At 37.4% G+C, this 21,062-nt stretch overlaps 2 protein-coding genes and 1 pseudogene across 3 annotated transcripts in view; all 3 read left to right on the top strand.

The window, feature by feature from the left end:
- Nucleotides 1–21,062, top strand: part of LOC311072998 (E3 ubiquitin-protein ligase TRIM39-like) — a 161,064-nt gene that overhangs the window by 89,950 nt on the left and 50,052 nt on the right. The window lies entirely within an intron of this gene.
- The window catches only part of LOC311073183, a 111,975-nt pseudogene continuing 91,790 nt past the window's right edge, over nt 878–21,062 (top strand). The window contains exon 1 of the transcript XR_014609540.1: nt 878–986. The product of XR_014609540.1 is annotated as an uncharacterized misc_RNA (transcript). The remainder of the gene's footprint in view (nt 987–21,062) is intronic.
- LOC311072943 (E3 ubiquitin-protein ligase TRIM39-like) lies at nt 1,333–19,834 on the top strand. The gene is made up of 7 exons (XM_084098317.1): nt 1,333–1,361; nt 1,488–2,047; nt 5,451–5,546; nt 8,959–9,192; nt 12,750–12,900; nt 17,002–17,028; nt 17,151–19,834. Exons 2-7 carry the CDS (start codon nt 1,490–1,492, stop codon nt 17,699–17,701), a joined length of 1,617 nt encoding a protein of 538 aa, XP_083954443.1. The 5' UTR covers nt 1,333–1,361; nt 1,488–1,489; the 3' UTR covers nt 17,702–19,834.

Below are 21,062 nucleotides of genomic sequence, written 5' to 3'. Positions count from 1 at the left end.
TTGACGCCAGGCCTGGTTGTCAGGCGCTGACAGTGTGCGCGCGCTTCCCGGCAACTATATGTCGATGACTTTTCAACACAAATATTGTGTACAAACACGGTAAACCAAATATCAATGCTTAATCAATCATAAAGATAACTATAGATCAATGTTCCAATATTGTTGCCATCAACATTAATAACATCAGGTTTTCATCGATATGGTAATGGTGATTCAACATTTATTTTACATTGAAATTTCAATATCAACCATAATGATGATTCAGATGGAAAAACAATGTTTATTCAATGTTGGCTTGCTGTCTGGGGTACCGCTCAGTGGAAACGAGCCATTAATATCCACACTGAGCCTCACACACCATCCAGAGCAAACAACAAGCACTGCACACTATAGCGACTGTTAGCATATTTGAAATATGTTTATAGATATATGTTTCATCCTCCTGTGAGCTCTTTCTTTAGTGGTTTTGCCGGCGGGTAAAATCAGATTTCCCTCAGACGGACCGCCAAAATAACAGTTGAAATTTAAATGGCTGAGATTCGCGCTTCAGGATCGTGATTCGTGACGTGTGTGTGCTCTTGTACAGTGGCCAGACAACGGTCAGCATTTTATCTCTATGGGGAGGGTTGATTTTAAAAACAACTACCAATCTTTTTTATTTTTTTTTATTTTTTATAATTAATTAAATAATAATAATAATTTATTTTTAGCTACCCGAAAGCCTTTATATGTTTTATTGTTTTACCGATCCAGGAAATCAAGGCAAATTGCAATGAATCATATGTTTTGTGCGGTCTGTCAACACTCCTGTTTTCCCCGGGAGTCTCCCGTATTTCACACCCATCTCCCGCCCCCCTCATCATCACTGCATGTGTGTAAAGACTTCCGTGAAAGTGAAACTTAACAGATGAACTGGAAGCTTCTTCAAACAACACTTCTTTTCCGAAACCCTGAAATTAACGATCAAGTCTGACATTCACTCACAGGTAAGCGATGGAAATGTAAGTTCACTAGTTTAATAGCATGATGCAGTACAAGAACTTTTGTAAAATTAAAGTCTGTGTTCATTCAACATATATCAGAATCAGGAAGTATTTGAACTGCAGACAGAATAAACAAATTTCAATGAAAACCATAACTCTATTAAACAGAAATGACTCTTGGTGGTTACAGATGTTTATTTAGTAAGTTATTTGCTTGAAAAATTACAGTTCCACTCATTTTGTGTGTTTTAAAAATAAATAAATCTCATGATTATATTAAAATGTTGTTTTGAAAACCTGTTACAGTTGCTGTAGGCTACTGTGTTTTTTTCTCCTAGTTTAGAGTCTGTATTTAGTTTCTTCAGATTTTTTCTACAGGTATTTAGCATGCAACATCCATAGCCTAATTTACTCAGTACATATAATTATCAAAATTGCTCTCTTCAGGAAAGTAGAAGATATATTGACATTATTTATCTTATTACTACTTACTTATTTTTTCAGCCATGGCATCCTCCAGTGGTCCAGCACTAAATGAGGAGCTCCAGTGCTCCATCTGTCTGGAAGTGTTCACGGATCCAGTCACCACTCCATGTGGACACAACTTCTGCAGAACCTGCCTGATCAAGTGCTGGACGAACACACAGACCTGCTTCTGTCCACTCTGTGAAGAAACATTCAGCAAAAGACCTGATCTCAAGATTAATACAACTCTCAGAGAGGTTGTGCAACACTTTAAGGAGAAGCTCAATCCAGGAGAATCTGAGGTGTTCTGTGACTTCTGTGATGAAAGAAAGCAGAAAGCTGTGAAGACCTGCCTGACGTGTCCAAGCTCTTACTGTGAGACTCATCTGGAGCCTCATCACAGAGTCCCACGTTTAAAGAAACACAAACTCATCAATCCTGTGGAAAATCTGGAGGATTATATATGCCAGAAACACGAGACACCTCTGGAGCTGTTCTGCAGAGACGACCAGACGTGTGTTTGTCTGTTCTGCTGCACTGAAGGAGAACACAGGACTCACAACACTGTTCCTATAGAGGAGGAGAGTCGAGAGAAGAAGGTAAAGAGATAAAAACAAAACACTTTAAACACCCCATGAAATTCAGTTCCCTATCAGTCAGTCACGTTCAACGTTACATTGGACTGAACTGACGTATAGGGATCTCGTCTGAGAGCCCAATCACCATCGAGTGGTAACAGAACAAGCCAATGCACATTGGCGAAAGAGTTTTGCATCTCAAGCCACTTCCAGCTTCCAGTTATATTAGGCAGCGTGCAAACTCACACATTAAGCTTTTGCTTCGGAGCAGGGCAGATGTTGTTTCACTCTGCTCTTCAATCATCGTTCAGTGAGTGAGTTATTCCTTTGTTGGTGTGACTTAGTGTTGTTTTTGGCGGCCTGTTTTAATTTTAGTTTTAGTCTAGTCTTTGTGTCAAGCTGTCGTTTTAGTTTTTATTAGTTTTAGTCACGTTCATACTCTTTTTAGTCTAGTCAAGTTTTAGTCGACGAAAACTGATGACATTTTAGTCTAGTTTTAGTCAATGAAAATTGTATTTTAGTCTCTTTTTAGTAATGCAATTCTATTTAACCCAGTCAATATAGTATTTCAAACAAGGTTATCTTATTATATTTAGGGCTGTGACAGTGGCAGTTTTTTTTGGACCAACTACCGGCGGTGGTTGGGGGGGTTGTTTAAAAAAATGAAAAACTCGTTTTATATTTCCACACAAAGACGCGCGATATAGCCTACCACTCTGCGCTTTGAGAGGGATGTGGGACACGAGCAGGAAAGAGACCATCGATCTCTTTTCTGATATCTTCATGTTTTCTACTTGATGTAAATTGGTCTGAAGAGCGAATTTTATCCTCCACAAGGCTGAGATATTTAGGCTATGTTTGAGATTGCGCTGCCGGAGAAAGTGAAACTAAAAATCACCCGCGCGTGTGAAACACGCTTTACAACTAAACTTGACGCGCCTTACCATGTCTAATAACAAGCACAAACTGTGTTAAAAAGAATTTGACATTCAAGTACAAATGTAGGCTATCTGTCCTACAGCGTTTTTCTACCTTACCACAGTAAAGAATACGAATATAATAGGCCTAATTAAAAGCGAACCAATGAAGAAACGTTTATAATCCCCTTAGAAAATGGGTGAGACATGAGTGACGATTTGGGAAAAGAAACCTTTAGGACGATTTGGGAAGAGATTCCATGCAGGGATGAGTCACGATTTTTGAAAATTCGATTAGTTTATTTAATTATAGAATATCGAATAGATTATGCGATTATTCTCTAAAATAAAATATCCATGTTTTTGGTGCTGATGTGGTGGTGACGCGTTCATGTAACCAGATGGTGATGCTGCCAATAACACACATAACAGCTGTCACAAAGAACCGGCAAAAGTAATGATTATGAATGTGTCAAATATATCAATGAGACATTTTAATGGAATAACTAATGGAATAATATTGTTAAATTCGCTGATAATCGGGTGACCAGATCGAAACCAGAATTTAAAGCCGACAAAGCTTGTTCACGCACAACTCTCTCATTCGTCGAGACGTTATAATATTTTGTCTCGTCAACGAAAATGAAGAGACATTTTAGCATAGTTTTTATTTTGTAAACCACATTTAGTCTCGTTTTTATTCGTCAACAATATTGCATTATACATTTATTTTAGTCATTGTCACATGACCAGCATTTACGTTGCGTCTCGTCTTCGTCAGGTGATAAAGGTTCGTTGACGACAATATTTTGTCATAATTTTCGTTGACGAAAGCAACACTAGTGTGACTCTCCTGCCGAGTGCATCCCCGCGGTCCCATGGGGGACCCAGCATCTCATTCGGGGCTCCTGCAGAGGACCGGATGTCGATCGCTGCATCTGAGGGCGGGTTTGAGTCCTCTGGGGATGAAGATTCGACTGTGCTGCCCCCTTCGCGGAGAGTAGCATTGTTCGAGTCCAACCCAGAGCTGACTGCCATGATTTCCCAGGCCGCTGGAATACTCCAACCATGTCCCGAACGCTCGCGGCTGGATGATTGGTTTCTCGGGGCGGCGCATGGTGAACAGCAGCTTTCCACTCCGGTCCCTTTCTTCCTGGAAGAGCATGAGGAGGTCACAAATTCGTGGAAGGCACTTTTTTTTCCCAGAAACCGTTCCACTGCCTACTCTGCTCTCACTACTGATGGCAGGGTGACCAAAGGGTACATGGAGATCCCCCAGGTGGAGTGTGCAGTTGTGGTGCATTTTGGAAACAGAATGGAAAGGCTGTCTCCAAGCAGAGGTTGGCCCACTGGAAAGTGGATGGAAACGTTTTGGCTTACCAATCCCAAGGCGAGCCGTGCCCCCTTGGAGTGAGAGCTCACTCGACACGGAGGGTTGCTTTCTCCTAGGCGTTCGTGCACGGCACCTCTCTGGCAGACATATGCAGAGCTGCAGGCTAGGCAAAACCTAAATGGAGCAAGTTTCTTCCCGTGTGTTGGGTACAAACAGGTAATATGCGGATAGGCTGGCTCTGTGTCTTTCTTGCTGCACCATTCCCCTCTGAGGGATACGAGTGCCTATTCTGCTCCTCAGGTGAGTTCCCCCAACAGTTAAACTTTGGTGAAGTTCCTCCAGCATCCTTGGCAGTCAGGATGTGGTCTCTGTAGCATTCCTTTCTGGTTGGAATAGGCACACTTTCCCAGTGTTATCAAGTAGTCTCATTGTATAGGGTCAGAAGGAACACCAGTGATTGACATTCTCTGTGCAAAGCTCTGTCCTTTCTTCTGCCCCAACAGGTGCAGGGATACTAGGCAGCTTACTCAAGGCAGCTGTTGTGGCACTTTCCATAGGGATCCCAATACGTCAGTTCAGTCCGATGTAGCATCGAACATGACTGACTGATAGGGAATGTCTAGGTTAATGATGTAACCCTCGTTCCCGGAAGGAGGTAACAGAAACTTTACATTCCATCACCCCAACTCCTGTACCTCCACTGAAACGGCCAGGACCCCGTCTCGGCTCCTCAGCAGAAAACTTAATGTGTGAGTTTGCACGCTGCCTTATATACCCGGAAGCGGGGACTGGCTTGCGATGCAGATCTCACTCGCATTGTGCATTGACCTGTTCTGTTACCACTCAAAGGCTGTCAGACGAGATCCCAATACATCAGTTCAGTCCAACGTAAAGTCTCGGTTCCCTCCTTCAGGGAATGGGTGTTTCATTAGTTACCTAGATGTTTTCTTTCCTGTGTCCTGAAGAACCTGTCCTTTTTTGAAAAGAAAAACAGCTTAATCCAATAGTGTTTCATTACATCTGATAAAAGCTAATTTTGTTACCATCAAAACTGTCAGACATGAATTAAAAGATTCAAAACTAAAATTTTAAATGTTTATTTTTTTATAAGACAGTCAGAAGATGGAAAGTTATATTCAGTGATAAATGTGTCTGTGTATTTCTCTGTATGTAGAATCAGCTGGTTCAGACACAGATAGACGTTCATCAGATGATCCAGGACAGAATGAAGAAGATTCAAGAGATCCAGCACTCAGTAGAGCTGAGAAAGGTTTGTGCTTCGATCAACCCGAGTTGATATGGTCGTTTCACTCATGGTCATTTCCGATCCCCTTCTCCCATTTCACTTTCTGTTCACTCTCTAACTATCCTAGCAAAAAATACATTTCAAAAAATGAAATGCATCATAATATTTCAATCTAATTAATAAAGGTGTTTTATTAAATTGTGAGTTCTGCCATCATCTAGTAACCCTCATGTGTTATTTTAATGCAGAGTTCACACTGCACGATTTTCGAAGTAGTCGGGTCACTGTTCTTTTCACACTGCATGACTATCTGGGGAATCATTCAGTTGCTTTCAGTACGTTAACACTGTACGATGCATCGGCGACAGGAGGTTTCACTTTGGATAACTTTAGAAAAGAAAGAATCGCCGACAACTTCTTTCTGGTCCGCAAACTACAACCAAACACACGCGAGAAGTGAAAAGGCAACATAACGCAAGATCACGCGTGCGTGAGACCGAAATTGTTATTAAAAATGATAGCCTGCAAGAAGGTTGCGATCCAAATTGTCTGTGCGCTGATTTGCAGCAAAAAGGAGGGAAAAAAACAGATTATGCTGGAGGAAATGTTTGGGGAGGCGAGGGGAGCAAGGATTGTGTTTCTGCAAAGAGAGTTGGGGGTAAATAAATCCTTTTACAATGTGCCGCTGTTGCTGCTGGTCAAGCAAATGTTTGCTTTTTTCTGTTTGATATAATTGCAAATATATCTATTACAATAATATCCTGGTCTATAACTCCTCCCTGAACATCCCGCTGTCCTGTTTCTTGCTCTCTCTCATTGGCTGTAGGTCTTCGCAGACGTAGTTTTCAGTCAGAACACATTCACACAGCAGGATTGTGATTTGCCGACAGGTCCAGATATTTAGCATGTCAAATATCTCATGCGTTGGCGACTCATCTGCGATTCTCTCAGATCGCATCTTTGGTAATTCACACTGCGTGACTGTCACTCACGTGAACGAGCACTGATTTGCCTATGATTTTGGGCATTTGTCGATCTCACAAAACCTGTCGACGAGAGAAAATCGGGCCTAAAATCGTTCAGTGTGAACTCGGCATTAGTTCCACAGAAGAATGATTCAATAACATTTAAAATAAGATTTAATATGATACTCTGAATAAACAGCCAATATGTGAGACAGTGTGCTGTGCACAAATAATAACCGACAAATGAACAGAACTAAGGAAGGAACTTAAATATACAGAGATGACCCTCTGGGGTCGGCAAACGCGCCGGCGCGTTTTGCTGGATTTTCTTCACATTGTAGCACTATAAACTTAAATTACTCCGTCATTTATGGTCATACAGAAAAAAGAAATCTGAGAATATTGTGATATTTGTATGTGTCTTTTGTATTTTGTATGTTTAATTTGACCACGCCCACTCGCGCAAAAGAGATTCACTTGCAAATCTCCACATGGAACGCGAACGCGCTCATTACCTCAAAAACAAAACACCAAAACACTTCACATGTCTCTGCTTTTCGTCGAGTTTGAAAGACGCGCCGTGAGCTTACATTGGATTTACCTCAGAAGAAGAAGAACGCGATTTAAAGACAAGAAAGATGTAAGGTAAGAAATTCTTACATATTAGTTTGTTATTGTTGCATAAACTTCACATTGCAGTTGAACTGTTGCTAGATATATGGTGAATATTAGACACGTGTACTGTTAAATACTGTGTTTGTGGATATCTGCTCAAACATAGATATGTATAATATGGTAACCATAATGTTTCATATTCTGGAGCATGCTGTGCGTTTGAATGTATATTTTGGAGCGCGATCGCGTTTGAAAAGCAGTAGGACAGTAGGCTTTATATGTTTACTGTTATCTCATTTCATATCATCATAACGAATGGAAACATTTGAAGTAACATATGATAATCAATATATTTTTCTCTAGCGTAGTTGTTACTGAAATCTGTTGGAAGATTTATAGGCTGCTATAGGTTATTGTTATTATTATTTTATGCAGCACTGCGCATAGCCTATGCCTACAAGGCACAACAAACCTGGTGTTCATTATATTATATATTGTTGGAAACATTTGTGTGTGTGTGTGTGTGTGTGTATTCTGTGAATTTTAAAAAGCAATTTTAACCAGAAAAATCTAAAACGTATTCCCAAAATTGTGCGGCCTATAGTTTCTCTTGATATCAGTATGTTCACTTTTTTTTCTTTTTTTTTTTTTCAGGGCCCAGATGCCACTGAGTCCTGCTGACTTCAACATTGGAGGATGTCTCTGTATATGAACATGGTAAAGTGAAAATCAAACACCTTGGAAATGAAAGGTATGTACAATGTTTTTAGGAATGCCACAAAGGTCTCTTTCTTTGGATCATGTTTTCAATAATGTGCTTTTTTGTCATTTGTTGTGTATCTTTGGATTATGTTGTGTTGTAAATAAATCCAAACAATCTAAAAGCCATTCTTTTTTAAATCTCCTCATTCTTTGTGCAAGGTTGCTCAGAATGATAGGGCCTGATAGCTCCTAATAGGGCCGTTAGGGGAGGGTCTTTGTCTTTCTCAGGTGTGAAAAGCTTACATATTAATGATGACCTCCCGCATAAAGCTTTCTCACACAAAACACGTCGTACAAATTTTAAATCAATATATTGTCTTACCTGAATGAGCAGTCAGGGTGATTTTCACATAGTTTTGGAGCAAATAGTCTAGGCTACGTGATACTAATTTTTTCAAATAGTCTAGGCAACGTGATACAATAAGACAAAAAGTCTTGTGAAGAAATAATCAGTTTGGGTTTCATGGCCTTATTTCAGTGAGATTTTTTTGTTGTATTTTCACAAACCACGCATAAATGTCATTATCTCAAAACTACAAACTTTTACATACATGCTGCTGATATATTATTGTAGCAGAGTTTGTGCTGAATACAGTGTAATAAGACTTTAGCCATGACAATGCCACAAGTAACAGAAATAAGCACAAATGTCAGGTCATGTCAGAACACCTCCAGGGCCAGAAAACACCTCAGACCCCAGAGGGTTAACTAAAAGACGACCAGCTGTGATGATTAGTGTTAATGTCCATGGTAACTGATGAGTGGCGGAAAATGAGAACAAGGAACACGTGACGAATGAAAGCAAACTGAGAATCCATGACAACAGAAACTAACAGAACATAATGGTGACATCATGTTGCTCCAAAACACATATGATTTTTTCCTATAGAGCACAAATCTGTTGTATGGAGTTCTATTGGAGTTCTTCAACAGCTCGTCCTCAAGAGTGCAAAACATTTATTTTGTTCCACTGAAAAACAAGTGACATAAGGTTAATTAAAGATGATAAAATTTTCATTCTGGGGTGAAGTATCCCTTTAAATAATATGTGAATATTGAATAGATTGACTAATAGAACTGTTCTCATTCATCAGAGAAACACAGAGGAAGAGAGATCCTCCAGTGTTGAGATCTTCACTGATCTGATCCGCTCCATTGAGAGATGTCAGTCTGATCAGCTGAAGATGATTGAGGAACAGCAGAAAGCAGCAGAGAAACAGGCTGAAGATCTCATTAAAGAGCTGCATCAGGAAATCACTGAGCTGAAGAGGAGAAACACTGAGCTGGAGCAGCTCTCACACATTGAAGATCATCTTCATCTCATACAGGTCTGTCAACAATATTAAAGGACAAACTGTCTGTTCTTTAAGGTCCACCAAATTCTAAGATTCTTAGATAAGATGATTCATGATTTGGAAGATTCTTCCAAAAATCTAGATATTTTATTATTCTGTTTAACTCTTTACTTAAATTTTACTTGTTCATTCGGATTCCAATGTTGTTCAGAGTCTCACACCGGCCGTTAACGTGAATCTCACGGTCATAAACTCGCCAGTCTGATCATTAGTCAGAGCAGAGGTTATGACTAATGATATTTAATAGGCCGCCCATGCTTGCCATTATTTAAATAGTAATTCCGTTTGGTCCCTTACAGTCGCCTATATAACAGCTTAGTTAAAGCTCAAACAATAACCAGAGGTTATGGCTAATACTTTGAAGTAATGTTGCTTGCTATTATTTAAATTGTATTGTCTAGCCCCCTAGAGTGAATGCAACAACTTAACTAAAGTCAAGCAGTTAGTCAGACATCTAGAATCTCGCCTGATGTGCTGCATGCTCAATCTAACCCGAGATCTAGTATTTACTCAACCCTGGACACAGATTAGCGGAAACATGGATACAACATAATCTAGTAGAGTCAATAATCTCAGGTAAATCAGGTAAATCTATAATGCCAATTACATAATTATGTTGAAGATAATCAATACAAAACAATACAAAATGCTCAGAAATAAAGAGTAAAATATGCATACCTGACATCTGAAAGATACATAATGCCGAGTGTAAGGAAGACCTTCAGCATTACGGGCTGATCAGACTACAGAATCACCCTGAGCCTTTTGCAACATTTCTTTAAAGTTGCAGTCCGTATTTTTTCCTCTTTGTCGCCATCTCTGTTTGAATTCTGCAATTGCAGTTATTCGTGGAATTGGTTGTGCCTCAGCACGGCACAGCGTGGATGAATCCAATGTTTTGAGGAGAATATGCGGCTGTCAATCACCGTGCTGGTGGTGTGGATCCTGGCATTCGCAATCACAGATTGTACTTTTTGGAATTATGACCGACATAAGAATTTGCACCGGAAAATGTTGTCTGAACAAGTAACATCCACTTTTGTTCTGACCAACTAAGGGAAAAAAATGCATTGTAGTAAATCGCGCTGATTAAACGGTCGCTTATCATATCACGTCAAACCGTGCAAATTATACCTTATCTTAAAGGGGTCATATAATGTCATTTTTGTACAAGCTAATATGATTCTTTAGGGTCTAAATTAAAAGTTTGTAATATACTTTAATTAAAAATTCTCATTAGTATTGTAAGAAAACACTCATTTTACCTGGTCAAAAACAGCTCTGTTTTCAGCACGCCGTTTCAGTGCATGTGTCTTTAAATGATAATGAGCTTTGCTCACCCCGCCCCTCTGTTCTGTGCGTACACCGTTTGTAACACAATAACACAATAACCAGAGCCCGTCTACGGACATTCTCTGACAATAACCATAACGCGTTGTTCATTATAAACGTGGGATTATGAATTATATTGATAACGTCGTACATAGAAAACATGCCATAATGTACCCTGAGTGTAAAAATAGCCACATTCATCGTGAAGCGTGCAAGCTATTTGCAAAGATTAATATAAAAATTAATATAAAGGTCAATAAAACGTTACACTCACTTGTTCTTCTGGAGGTTCAGCAGGAACACGAATAGTTGGTACTGATCCTTTTTTCAGGAGCAGCTTCTTAGCAAAAACAGCTTTATACTGACCCTCGTTTGTAAAGCAGTCTGGTGAAATGATTCGCGCAAACATGACAGCATTGACGTTGATCGTGGGGAATATTCCCTTCGAAAACAAACTCAGCCACTGCGTCTTTAGCTGTACGGATTTAGAAACATCATCAATATGACTGCTGTGTTCGTTATTACACCCAAGAACAGAACACCACAATCGTTAGACGCCATTCTACTCAGCACTCCAGCTATCAACAATGAACGCGCCAGTCGGCGCGTGCTATGATTGACAGCTCGCTCACGAGGGCGCGAGGGCGGGTCTGTGTTTGAAACGCTGCTGTCAATCAGCCATCATGGGAGGGGCGTCGATTTTTGTGACGTCACAATATCGAACAGCTTGATTTGAGACAGGAGGAAACATATAAGAAGATTAAAAAAAACCCACTGGATGGATTTTTATCATTTTATGATGGTTGTGTACAGGCACTGCCAACACACATTTCAGTACAATCATCTTGTACCATTATATGACCCCTTTAACAACATCAGCATTGCGTGACTACATTTAATGCCCTTCCGATATTTGTCCTTGTTTTCGCATTGGCCGGTTGCAGTCTCTTTTTTTCTGTAGCCACTCCGAAGTCTTTTGCGTTTTACAGTGGGTGATTCTCCAGTTGTCACTGGTGATTGTCGTATGATCCTTTCTGGATCCGCCATCAAATTGATAAGTTTAATTATATCAAGTGCTGTGAGAAAAGGCTATAAATCTCCAGCATCCTCACACTCATAGCCGAGACTAGCCGAGACTCTTCTTTATGTGTACAGATGTGACGTAATGACGCAAAGACATGCTCGAATTTCCTGCAGAAATCCACCAGTACCACTGGAATTAAAAACATTATTACAAGCTTACCGTTTTGAATCGAGCTAAGGCAAGCAGATAGTGTTGAACACTGGCTGGTTATGTACTTGCTCAAAAATGTATTTTGGATAATTTTTAACCCCAAAAAGTTACGGACTGCAGCTTTAAATACTCAGACCAAGACAAAACATCCTCCAAATGGAGGCACGAACTAACAATTGGAATTGCATTAATCAAGATCCCAGACTTGGTAGTTTAGACCTTATTGAGGACAGAAGGTAATTTGCATGAAATACCCTGGTAAAGGGCTCTCCCTCCACAGTAAGCAAAGTATTTCTAAACTCTCTAACTTGTAGCTTTTGGTCTATTTCTCTGGACTTTTGTACCAATCACACTGAAACATTTCAAATGAGACCAAACATGACTGTCAATTCACTTGCATTGACAGAACATTGTATTTTTCATGTAATCATTCTGATTGAACTGAGTGAAGGGAAGAATGGGTGAAGGGAAGGGATAAATTGTGAAGGAAGGACAAGAGTGAAAGAAGCTTTCCCACATATTCACTCTGTGGGGTGTGGAGACGGATGCCGGCATGTGTTTGTTTCTTGTGCTTGAGAATACGTTTACACGACACCGATATGCTGAAAATGGAGTTTTTCCTTTGAGTTTTCTTCGACACCATTATCAAAACAATCCTCATTCACACGGATCCGCGAAAACGACTAAAAACCCTGTATCCTGCTGCCAGGCCATTAGATGGCGATGAAACACTATAGACTGAATATAAGACAATGCTTCATTTGCATATTTAAATATTTTAGAAATGTTTCAAAATATAAGCAATTCTTCATGTAATCAATCAACTAGGGGAAGTATGGTGATATCATCCATATCCATACAGAGGTTTTGCCTCAACTGTGTTAGAAAGCTCCTGTGTAAAACATATTGAACTGCTTTAAAAATAATGATCATATTTAACAGTCTTCTCTCTCTCCTGCTGTAGATGAGCTCATCCCTGAACACTCGTCCACACACCAAGAACTGGACTGAGATCAGGATTGACTCTGATGTGAATGTGAACTCTCTGTGTAGAGCTCTGACTGAACTGAAGAAAACTCTACGTAGGAATCTAAATGAAAAACTCAGTCAAACTGGTATGTGAATATCAAATACAGTTTATAGATTTTTTTTGTTATTAACTTAGAAATTAAATTTTTCAAGGAATATTATGGGTTGAATAAAAAGTTGGTGATCACACAATTATTTTGTCTCAGTCTGCAAAAGATCACACTGTTTGAGAAATATTACCATAACATAACTTAAACTTGCCATGTTAGCATTAGACTGGTATGATAAAATCACTTACTAAACGTAGAGTATGTAAAGCTATATGCAAACTTTACCTGTTATAACCAGTTATTGCAGTATTACTTTAACTTTAGAGACATGTAAGTGATATGATGTCATCGTTGTTGTTGATACGCTGGAGCACTGTCTATGAGCAGAATGGAGTCTAAGCGATTGTGGTGTTCTGTTCTTGGGTGTAATAAGGAACACAGCAGACATTTTGATGTTCCTAAATCCGAACGCTGAAGACGCAGTGGCTGAGTTTAGTTTTCAAAGGGAATATTCCCCACGATCAACGTCAATGCTGTCATGTTTGCACGAATCATTTAACACCAGACTGCTTTACAAACGAGGGTCAGTATAAAGCTGGATTTGCTAAGAAGCTGCTCCTGAAAAAAGGATCAGTACCAACTATTCGTGTTCTTGCTGCACCTCCAGAAGAACTGAAGTGAGTGTAACGTTTTATTAAACTTTATATTAATATGTATATTAATCTTTGCAAATCGCTAGCACGCTTCACGATGAATGCGGCTGTTTACACTCAGGGTACATTACGCATGTTTTCTATGTACGACGTTCTCAATATAATTCATAATCCCACGTTTATAATGAACAACGCGTTATGGTTATTGTGTTATTATTAAAAACGGTGTACGCACAGAACAGAGGGGCGGGGTGAGCAAAGCTCATTATCATTTAAAGACACATGCACTGAAACGGCGTGCTGAAAACAGAGCTGTTTTTGACCAGGTAAAAATGAGTGTTTTCTTACAATACTAATGAGAATTTTGAATTAAAGTATATTACAAACTTTTAATTTAGACCCTAAAGAATCATATTAGCTTGTACAAAAATGGCATTATATGACCCCTTTAAGGCTTGATTTCTTTAATGAAATCTACCTGAATCAACAATGTAAAATCTCCTAAATTATTTAATAAATATGACAATGAATTTAATATAATTTAATAATAAATTAATATTTTCTTTGTGAAATGTGTGTGTTTATTTATTTATTTAAGTTGGCACTCAAAAGTGTGTGATTTTTAGTGAGTGGAAATGACCTGTTTGAAATGGACTTGTATTGTATTTGACAGTGATCCTGGTTTCTCCAAAGGTTTTTTTTGTTTGTTGTTTTTTTGTTTTTTTCTCCATTCTGTCACTGATGGAGTTTTGGTTCATTGCCACTGTCTCCTTTGGCTTTTGTCTTGCTTAGTTGGGGACGTTTAATATTAATATTCAACACTATTATTGATCTCCTGCATTGACACCATTATATGAGAACTGAACTGAGCTGGACGATGACATCACTGTTTTCTCCAGAGCGGCTATATATATAAATCAACTAAATAAATAACTTTTTACAACAAGAATTAACTTCAATGAACTTACTTAAGCTGGACTGTATAACGCTATTTTCTTCTAGAAACAAATTTTGTTGCATTATTTTCCTGTTATCTCTGTAAAGCTGCTTTGAAACAATCTGTATTGTAAAAAGCGTTATATAAATGAAGGTGACTTGACTTTAAGGGGACATTGTGTAGGAATTTCTCCCATCTAGCGGTGAAATAGTATTTTGCATTCAAACAAATAGTGCTCTCCAGCGCCTCACATTTTCAAATGCGTGTTGCATCTACGGTAGCCGTTATGTACCAAAAAGCTATGACAGGATGTCTTATAATAGCACTTCATCGAGTTTTCCTTCGGGTGAACTGGTTTGTTATTTCAAACAAACTGCAACTTGACACAACGAACAAACGAATGTTACAGTTTTGAACAAACAAAACTTACAACCTTGTTTTTAGGGCCTTCTCTACTTTACTCAATAGCTGCTATTCATCAAAGAGTCTGTTTAACTTTTAACTATAAATGTTCTACTGTCTATATAATAAAGTTCACAACCAAGCAATGAAAAAAAGCTTGTAATTAACACTAGAAGTGCCATGGCGGTCATTTTGACCATTTTTAATTTTATATCTGTAATAACTTTGTTGAAAAAATAAATAAAATCCTGCCAGTACCTGACTTTTCCTAAAAGTGTCCGTATTTTCATTTAAAATGTTTTTCAAATAAATTACACATAAGGCAAAAAAACAAATGAACATATTTACCTATTTCGGCCATAGACGGTCATATTGACCGCACTGAATTTCGCGGTATTATTATAGGCTATACCAATATAGGCTACACAACAATAAAATGTGGTAAAAAAAAATACACAAAACATATTCAACAACAAATCATTTAAATGTAATGATATTCAGAACAGAACAAGAATGAAAAAATAACTATAAACAAGCCAAAATTAAATACTTTATAAGCGAAAGTGAAAGTAAGCTGCGTTAGGCTCACGTAACTCTCTAATTAGAATCAAAATGTTTCAACATTTGCGATGTATTTGGATGGTAAACTATTCTTTATTATAGGCTTTGTACTTCACTCACGTTCCAATATCGACGGAAAATAATAATCATCCTCTTCACACGCGCAAAAATGGTACGAATTGTACTAGGCTACTGACTATATAAACAGAGCAGTGGAATTTTTATATGTTAGGTTGACTATTTTATTATGGCTATAATGAACAGGCTGCAATGTCAAGATGTGTGTGTGTGTGTGTGTAGGCGGGCGCGGGCGCGATCGAACAGTGGAAGCATGAAAACATAGGCTACTCTGTCATTTTGTTCAGGACATCTACGGATATTATTTATTTATAAATGTATAATTAAACTTGTTTAAATGTACAGTTTGGTGTTGTTTTGTTTTTAAAAGATATCCTAATACAATAAATGCATTAATCTCTCAATTGGGTATTTATCATTAAAGATATAGAGTTTGGAATCTATTTGACCGCTTGCGGCAGCTCTAGTAGTTATGGAATTCTGGCACTTCTAGTGTTAAGACCGTAACATTGACTTAACTGTTGAGAAGAAAGCAGGCAACTTCAGCATCTCTTTTGAAAGCTTTCTCCTGCATTAGCTATCCCGACATTAACCCTTGTTTTTTGTAATCTCCGGTCACGATTCCTTTTACGGTCTATTTTGGACTTTTTGGACGACGAGGACTCCTTATCCTGTTGCCGGGGCAGTGACAAGCGCCTCTCACTGCTCTGCTCCTCCACTTCTGCTGGCTTCAGTCACGCGACGCTGGCTCTGAACGAAAACGCGTTGTGGAAACGCGTTGGCTTAGTACTTTTTGTCCCTCTCTGCTATTATAGTTTTTCCTGATGGCGGAACTGCATGGAAGCCTCCGTGGACCTACCCGTCCCATGTATATAAAGATAATAAATTCTTCATTTACGAGGATAAGCCAGATAATTAGCAGAGGTATTTGTATACCATTGAGGACATATTTATGAATAAAAATAGTAATTTTAGATAATAAAATACCTAAAAACCTACACATTGTCCCTTTAAGTTATGTTGTAGAAGTAAAAGACTGTATCTGCTCAGCACAGCACAATACACACACTTGTTACTGCACTGGCATTAGCAAAGCTATTGCTTATTGAACAAAGCAACATATTATTAGTACATGCAGTTATTCATAACCTATCCATAAGCTCTACTCTTCAATGGAAACGAACAAAACATCAACATAACAGAAACTCTTTCACATGTCAAACATAACTGAACATTAAACATTAACTGATGTTTCCCTTCACTCAAAAACACATAAAATAACACTTAATTTCAATATTTACTCTCCATTCCCAGCCATATGCAAAGCATGCATAATTGCAAAAATAAAACTGCATAATTGAACTAATTCTCTAAAAATAAATAGGTAGCCTTCTTTCCTCCATTTATCAGCTTAATCGGTTCCTCAATTCAAGTTTCCTTAAGAGAATGTATCTCTTGATCATATTTGATCATAATTCATCATTATATTGCCATCTGTGTCCACAGGGTTGAAGTTTGTGCAGAAGTTTGCAGGTACAGTGTGACTGACAACATTTTCTTCAATACACTCACAATACTGTGTTAATCTATATTATATACTGTACATCTGAAAATGTTTGTTCTGAAGTTGATTGATAATGTCTGATCTCTCTCAGTGGATGTGACTCTGGATCCTGATACAGCGGATCCATATCTCATCCTGTCTGATGATGGAAAACAAGTCAGTCATGGAGACTTTGAGCAGGACGTCCCAGAAAACCCAAAGAGATTTGATAAGGGTTGTTGTGTTCTGGCAAAGCAGAGATTCAGTTCAGGGAGATTTTTCTATGAGGTGCAGGTGAAGGGAAAGACGAAGTGGGATTTAGGAGTGGCCAGAGAATCCATTAACAGGAAGGGGATGATCAGACTGAGACCTGTGGATGGAGTTTGGACTGTGATTCTGAGGAATGAGAATCATTATAAAGCTTGTGATGATCCACCTGTCTCTTTATATCTGAGAGTGAAACCTGAGAAGGTTGGTGTGTTTGTGGATTATGAGGAGGGTCTGGTCTCTTTTTATGACGTGGAGTCCAGATCTCGTATCTACTCTTTCACTGGTCAGACTTTCACTGAGAAACTCTATCCATATTTCAACCCATGCACTAATTATGATGGTAAAAACTCAAACCCACTGATCATCCCTCCTGTCTCACCTTTAATGGATTAGAATATGTAAATGAAAACCAAAAAAGATTTTGCACTAAACCACAATCAAGTAGATTTTACCAGAACTTTATAATAATACAGTAATAAAGCACTTAAGTCATTTACAAACTATTAGTTTATAGTTAATTAATAGTTTATAAACTGTAGTTAATACATTAATAAACTATATACAAATAGTGAGTTCTTCATTCATTGTCACTTCAATAAGTGTTAAATTTGCTCATATATAAAGAGTTAGATTATGCTTTGTTAACAATTTATTAATCATAAATATTTCTAACTTTACACTGTAAAAATAAACCTTTTGGGGTTCTTCACTTCACCGGCGGAACCGTCTGTAGATCCTCTAGACACCCTTTAAAGGGTCGGTTCTCTGAGGAACCACACAGGTTTCCTGAGGAACTCTTATATTAGTGTGTGGAACCGGTTTTATTTACTTATTAATTTCATGTTGTTACTATGCTTACCATTAACTTCTATTATAATAAACAAACTGAACCAAAATACAAAAATAATAATGGTTTATTACATATTTTAGATCCATTTGAATACATGCACTTGGAAAAAAAGCTAGTAATAGATTAATTTCAATGAATAGAATACACAAAAATAGTATAATACATAAGCAACATGAATAATCAACCATGTATATACAATAGGCTATACAAGAAAAGACATCTCAACAAAATGAATGGAAACATATTTTCCATGTAATAAATCAATGTAAAAAAGAATTGATATTAACATTTTGACTATCCTAGTTAAAAATGTGCATCTTCACTGAACTTGTTAAGCTTGTTAAGTCTGACATCGTTTCCAAATCCAAAAGCTCTATCAGATGCAAACAAACGATGCTAATTTACACTCATTGTGCTGTAATATTCCTGAAAATTATGATCCTAACTTTGATCTCTATACCAAAATCTCAGATGGTTAGTTATTCAGGTTTTTTGAATCGCAAAATATTGAAGTCTGGGATGCCGTGAGACTGGAGACTGTAATGTACACTATGGCTTTTGAAGAGCTTAAATGTGTGACTTGAATCATCAGTGCTCATTAATGGTTGTTGAGTATTCTCACTAGAAACAAGACAGAGGAAGTAGAAGTAGAGGCTTCGACCCGGAAACAGTATTCCTAATATGTCACGACAAGCAGAAAACATTTTCCATTATAACAGAGTTAAGGTGCAGTAAAATGAGCTGTTGTTCTGTGAATTTTCACTGGTGAATTCCAGTCATTTCCATAAGAATTCACACGATCTGCAAGTTTGAGTAGGACAAACTTAAATTAAACTAGTTCAGTCAAATGAACTTTTATGAGTATTTAGCACTTTCTTTTTCTTTCAAGTTCACAGAACTGATCTATTTTAAGGAAACTGAACTGTTTCATTGTTTTGAGTTTTATGAAATTATTTCTCTTAATTAAGACAAACTTAAGTTTAACTGAAACGGCTGGGATCTCTATTTCCCAGCATGCTTTGCCGATGGCACTCGAAAGGGAGAGTAAATGCTAAACTTAAGTGTAATATAATGTTTTTTTTGTGTGTGCAAGATTGTTAAGTGGGAGATTTAGTAGTGATTAATGTTTTGTTATGCTAATTTAGAAGAACTTCTGTTAATGTTGGTTGCATTTGAGAGCAAAGAAAACCTTTATATTGCTGCACTCATACAGCAAGTGCTACTGTATAACACACTACTGTTAACATGTTTACAAACTAGTATGCTAGCAAACTAGCTTGTTAAAGCTAGCTAAGTTTATACTAATCAAAGTTTTCACATTGAGATTACATGAAAGTTTTCAGTTAAATGTATGAATTAATGTACTCAAACATTTCAAGTTAAGAACAATTAAAAATCTGCCAGTTCTGCTTACTTAAACTTTGAATTTCTTAACTTAAAAAAGTTTAGCCAACTGATTGCCTTACAGTTTTGCCAACTTATTCAGGTTTACTGCTTTTGTTATCAAGGAGAGAAAAGCTGCTGGATGAATTGCTTAAGGGATTACTAAATAATATCTGGATGTCTTCATGTGGTAAAAGTTCTCCAGCATGTATGTCTGTGTATAGCACTGTTAGTTTAATTGAATCATGTTGCAAAACGGACCAACTGGAGTAAAATGTTCAATAAAGACAGAGAACCGTAAACTGCTCATCTGAATTTATTTATTATATATTTTGAAAAGACATGAGTGAAGAACAATGGAATTTTACACCAGAAACGTGAAAAATAGTACAAATAAACATGATGGTCAAGAGAGCTTCAGAAATCAGAATCAAGGCAGATCCAGTGAAAAAAAGGTGAAGGCTGATTTGAAAAAGATTACAAGTCAATAGAAGTTTCACTGGCATTAATGACATTGATTAGTACATTGTTATATGGATTGTGCTTTCTGTGTTGATGCAGGTTTACTCGTGTCATATGGTAATAAACCACAAGGTGGGAGTATTGTATTGTATAGTACAAGATATATTTTGCTGTGTTCAGTGACGAGCGTCAGTGCATTGAAAAGGTTTTTTATTTTATTTTATTTTTTTATACCAAATGTTGCACCAGACATGAGGCCAATACAAATGCTTACTGATTTTAAATGTGTTTGTTTGGGAATAAAGGCTACATTTAATCCACAGCAAGCACATCTCAACATTATCCTACTTTAAATATAGAATAGGAAGAAAAACCTTCTTGATTCTTCTCTGCATATTAAATGTCGATTTTACACGTGCCTCAGCTACATTTTAATTTTCCATACTTTTGAATTACGTCTGTATAAAGCAGTTTGTAATGACCCCAAGACACAGGACCTTTATTATACAATTATTTGACAAAATGGCGGATGCCAACAGTTTCCAAGGTGGAATTGGTAAAAAAATGTTTAAGGTGTATTTTAGCAAATGTGTATTTGCATGCATGTATCTACGTATAAAGGAATTTTGACTAGTCAGAATGTTAATCCCAGATATCTACACTGAAATTCTAGTCACAAAGCAAAATGCAGATATCTCCAAAGAAAGGTCTTCCTAGTCAAAAATCAGTTTGAGATATCCATAATTAAATTGCAGATATCTTTACATGAGATTTGACTAGTAATAAATTACTGTCAGATATCCTCAAATGTATTTTGAATATCTTCAAAAATGATAAATTAAAGATATCTTCAATTTGATTATGACTAGTCAAAAACCAGTTAGAGATATCTTGAATTATAATTTTTACTAATAATAATTCAGTTAGAGATTTAATTATCACTAGTAAAATTGTAATTCGAGATATCTCTATATAGAATTATGCCTAGTACAAAATCAATTATAGATATCTTTAATTACAATTTCTACTAGTCAAAACTCATTTGAAGATATCCGGAAA

This window comes from Abramis brama (assembly GCF_963993115.1).
Source record: "Abramis brama genome assembly, chromosome: 22".
NCBI classification, from domain to species: Eukaryota; Metazoa; Chordata; class Actinopteri; order Cypriniformes; family Leuciscidae; genus Abramis; species Abramis brama.
This window is presented reverse-complemented; position numbering and strand designations above follow the sequence as displayed.

Coding starts and splice junctions, on each gene's coding strand:
- LOC311072943 (XM_084098317.1), top strand. CDS start 1,490: ATGGCATCCTCCAGTGGTCCAGCACTAAATGAGGAGCTCCAGTGCTCC. Junction 2,048..5,450: donor AGGAGAGTCGAGAGAAGAAG/GTAAAGAGATAA, acceptor CTCTGTATGTAG/AATCAGCTGGTTCAGACACA. Junction 9,193..12,749: donor ATCATCTTCATCTCATACAG/GTCTGTCAACAA, acceptor CTCCTGCTGTAG/ATGAGCTCATCCCTGAACAC.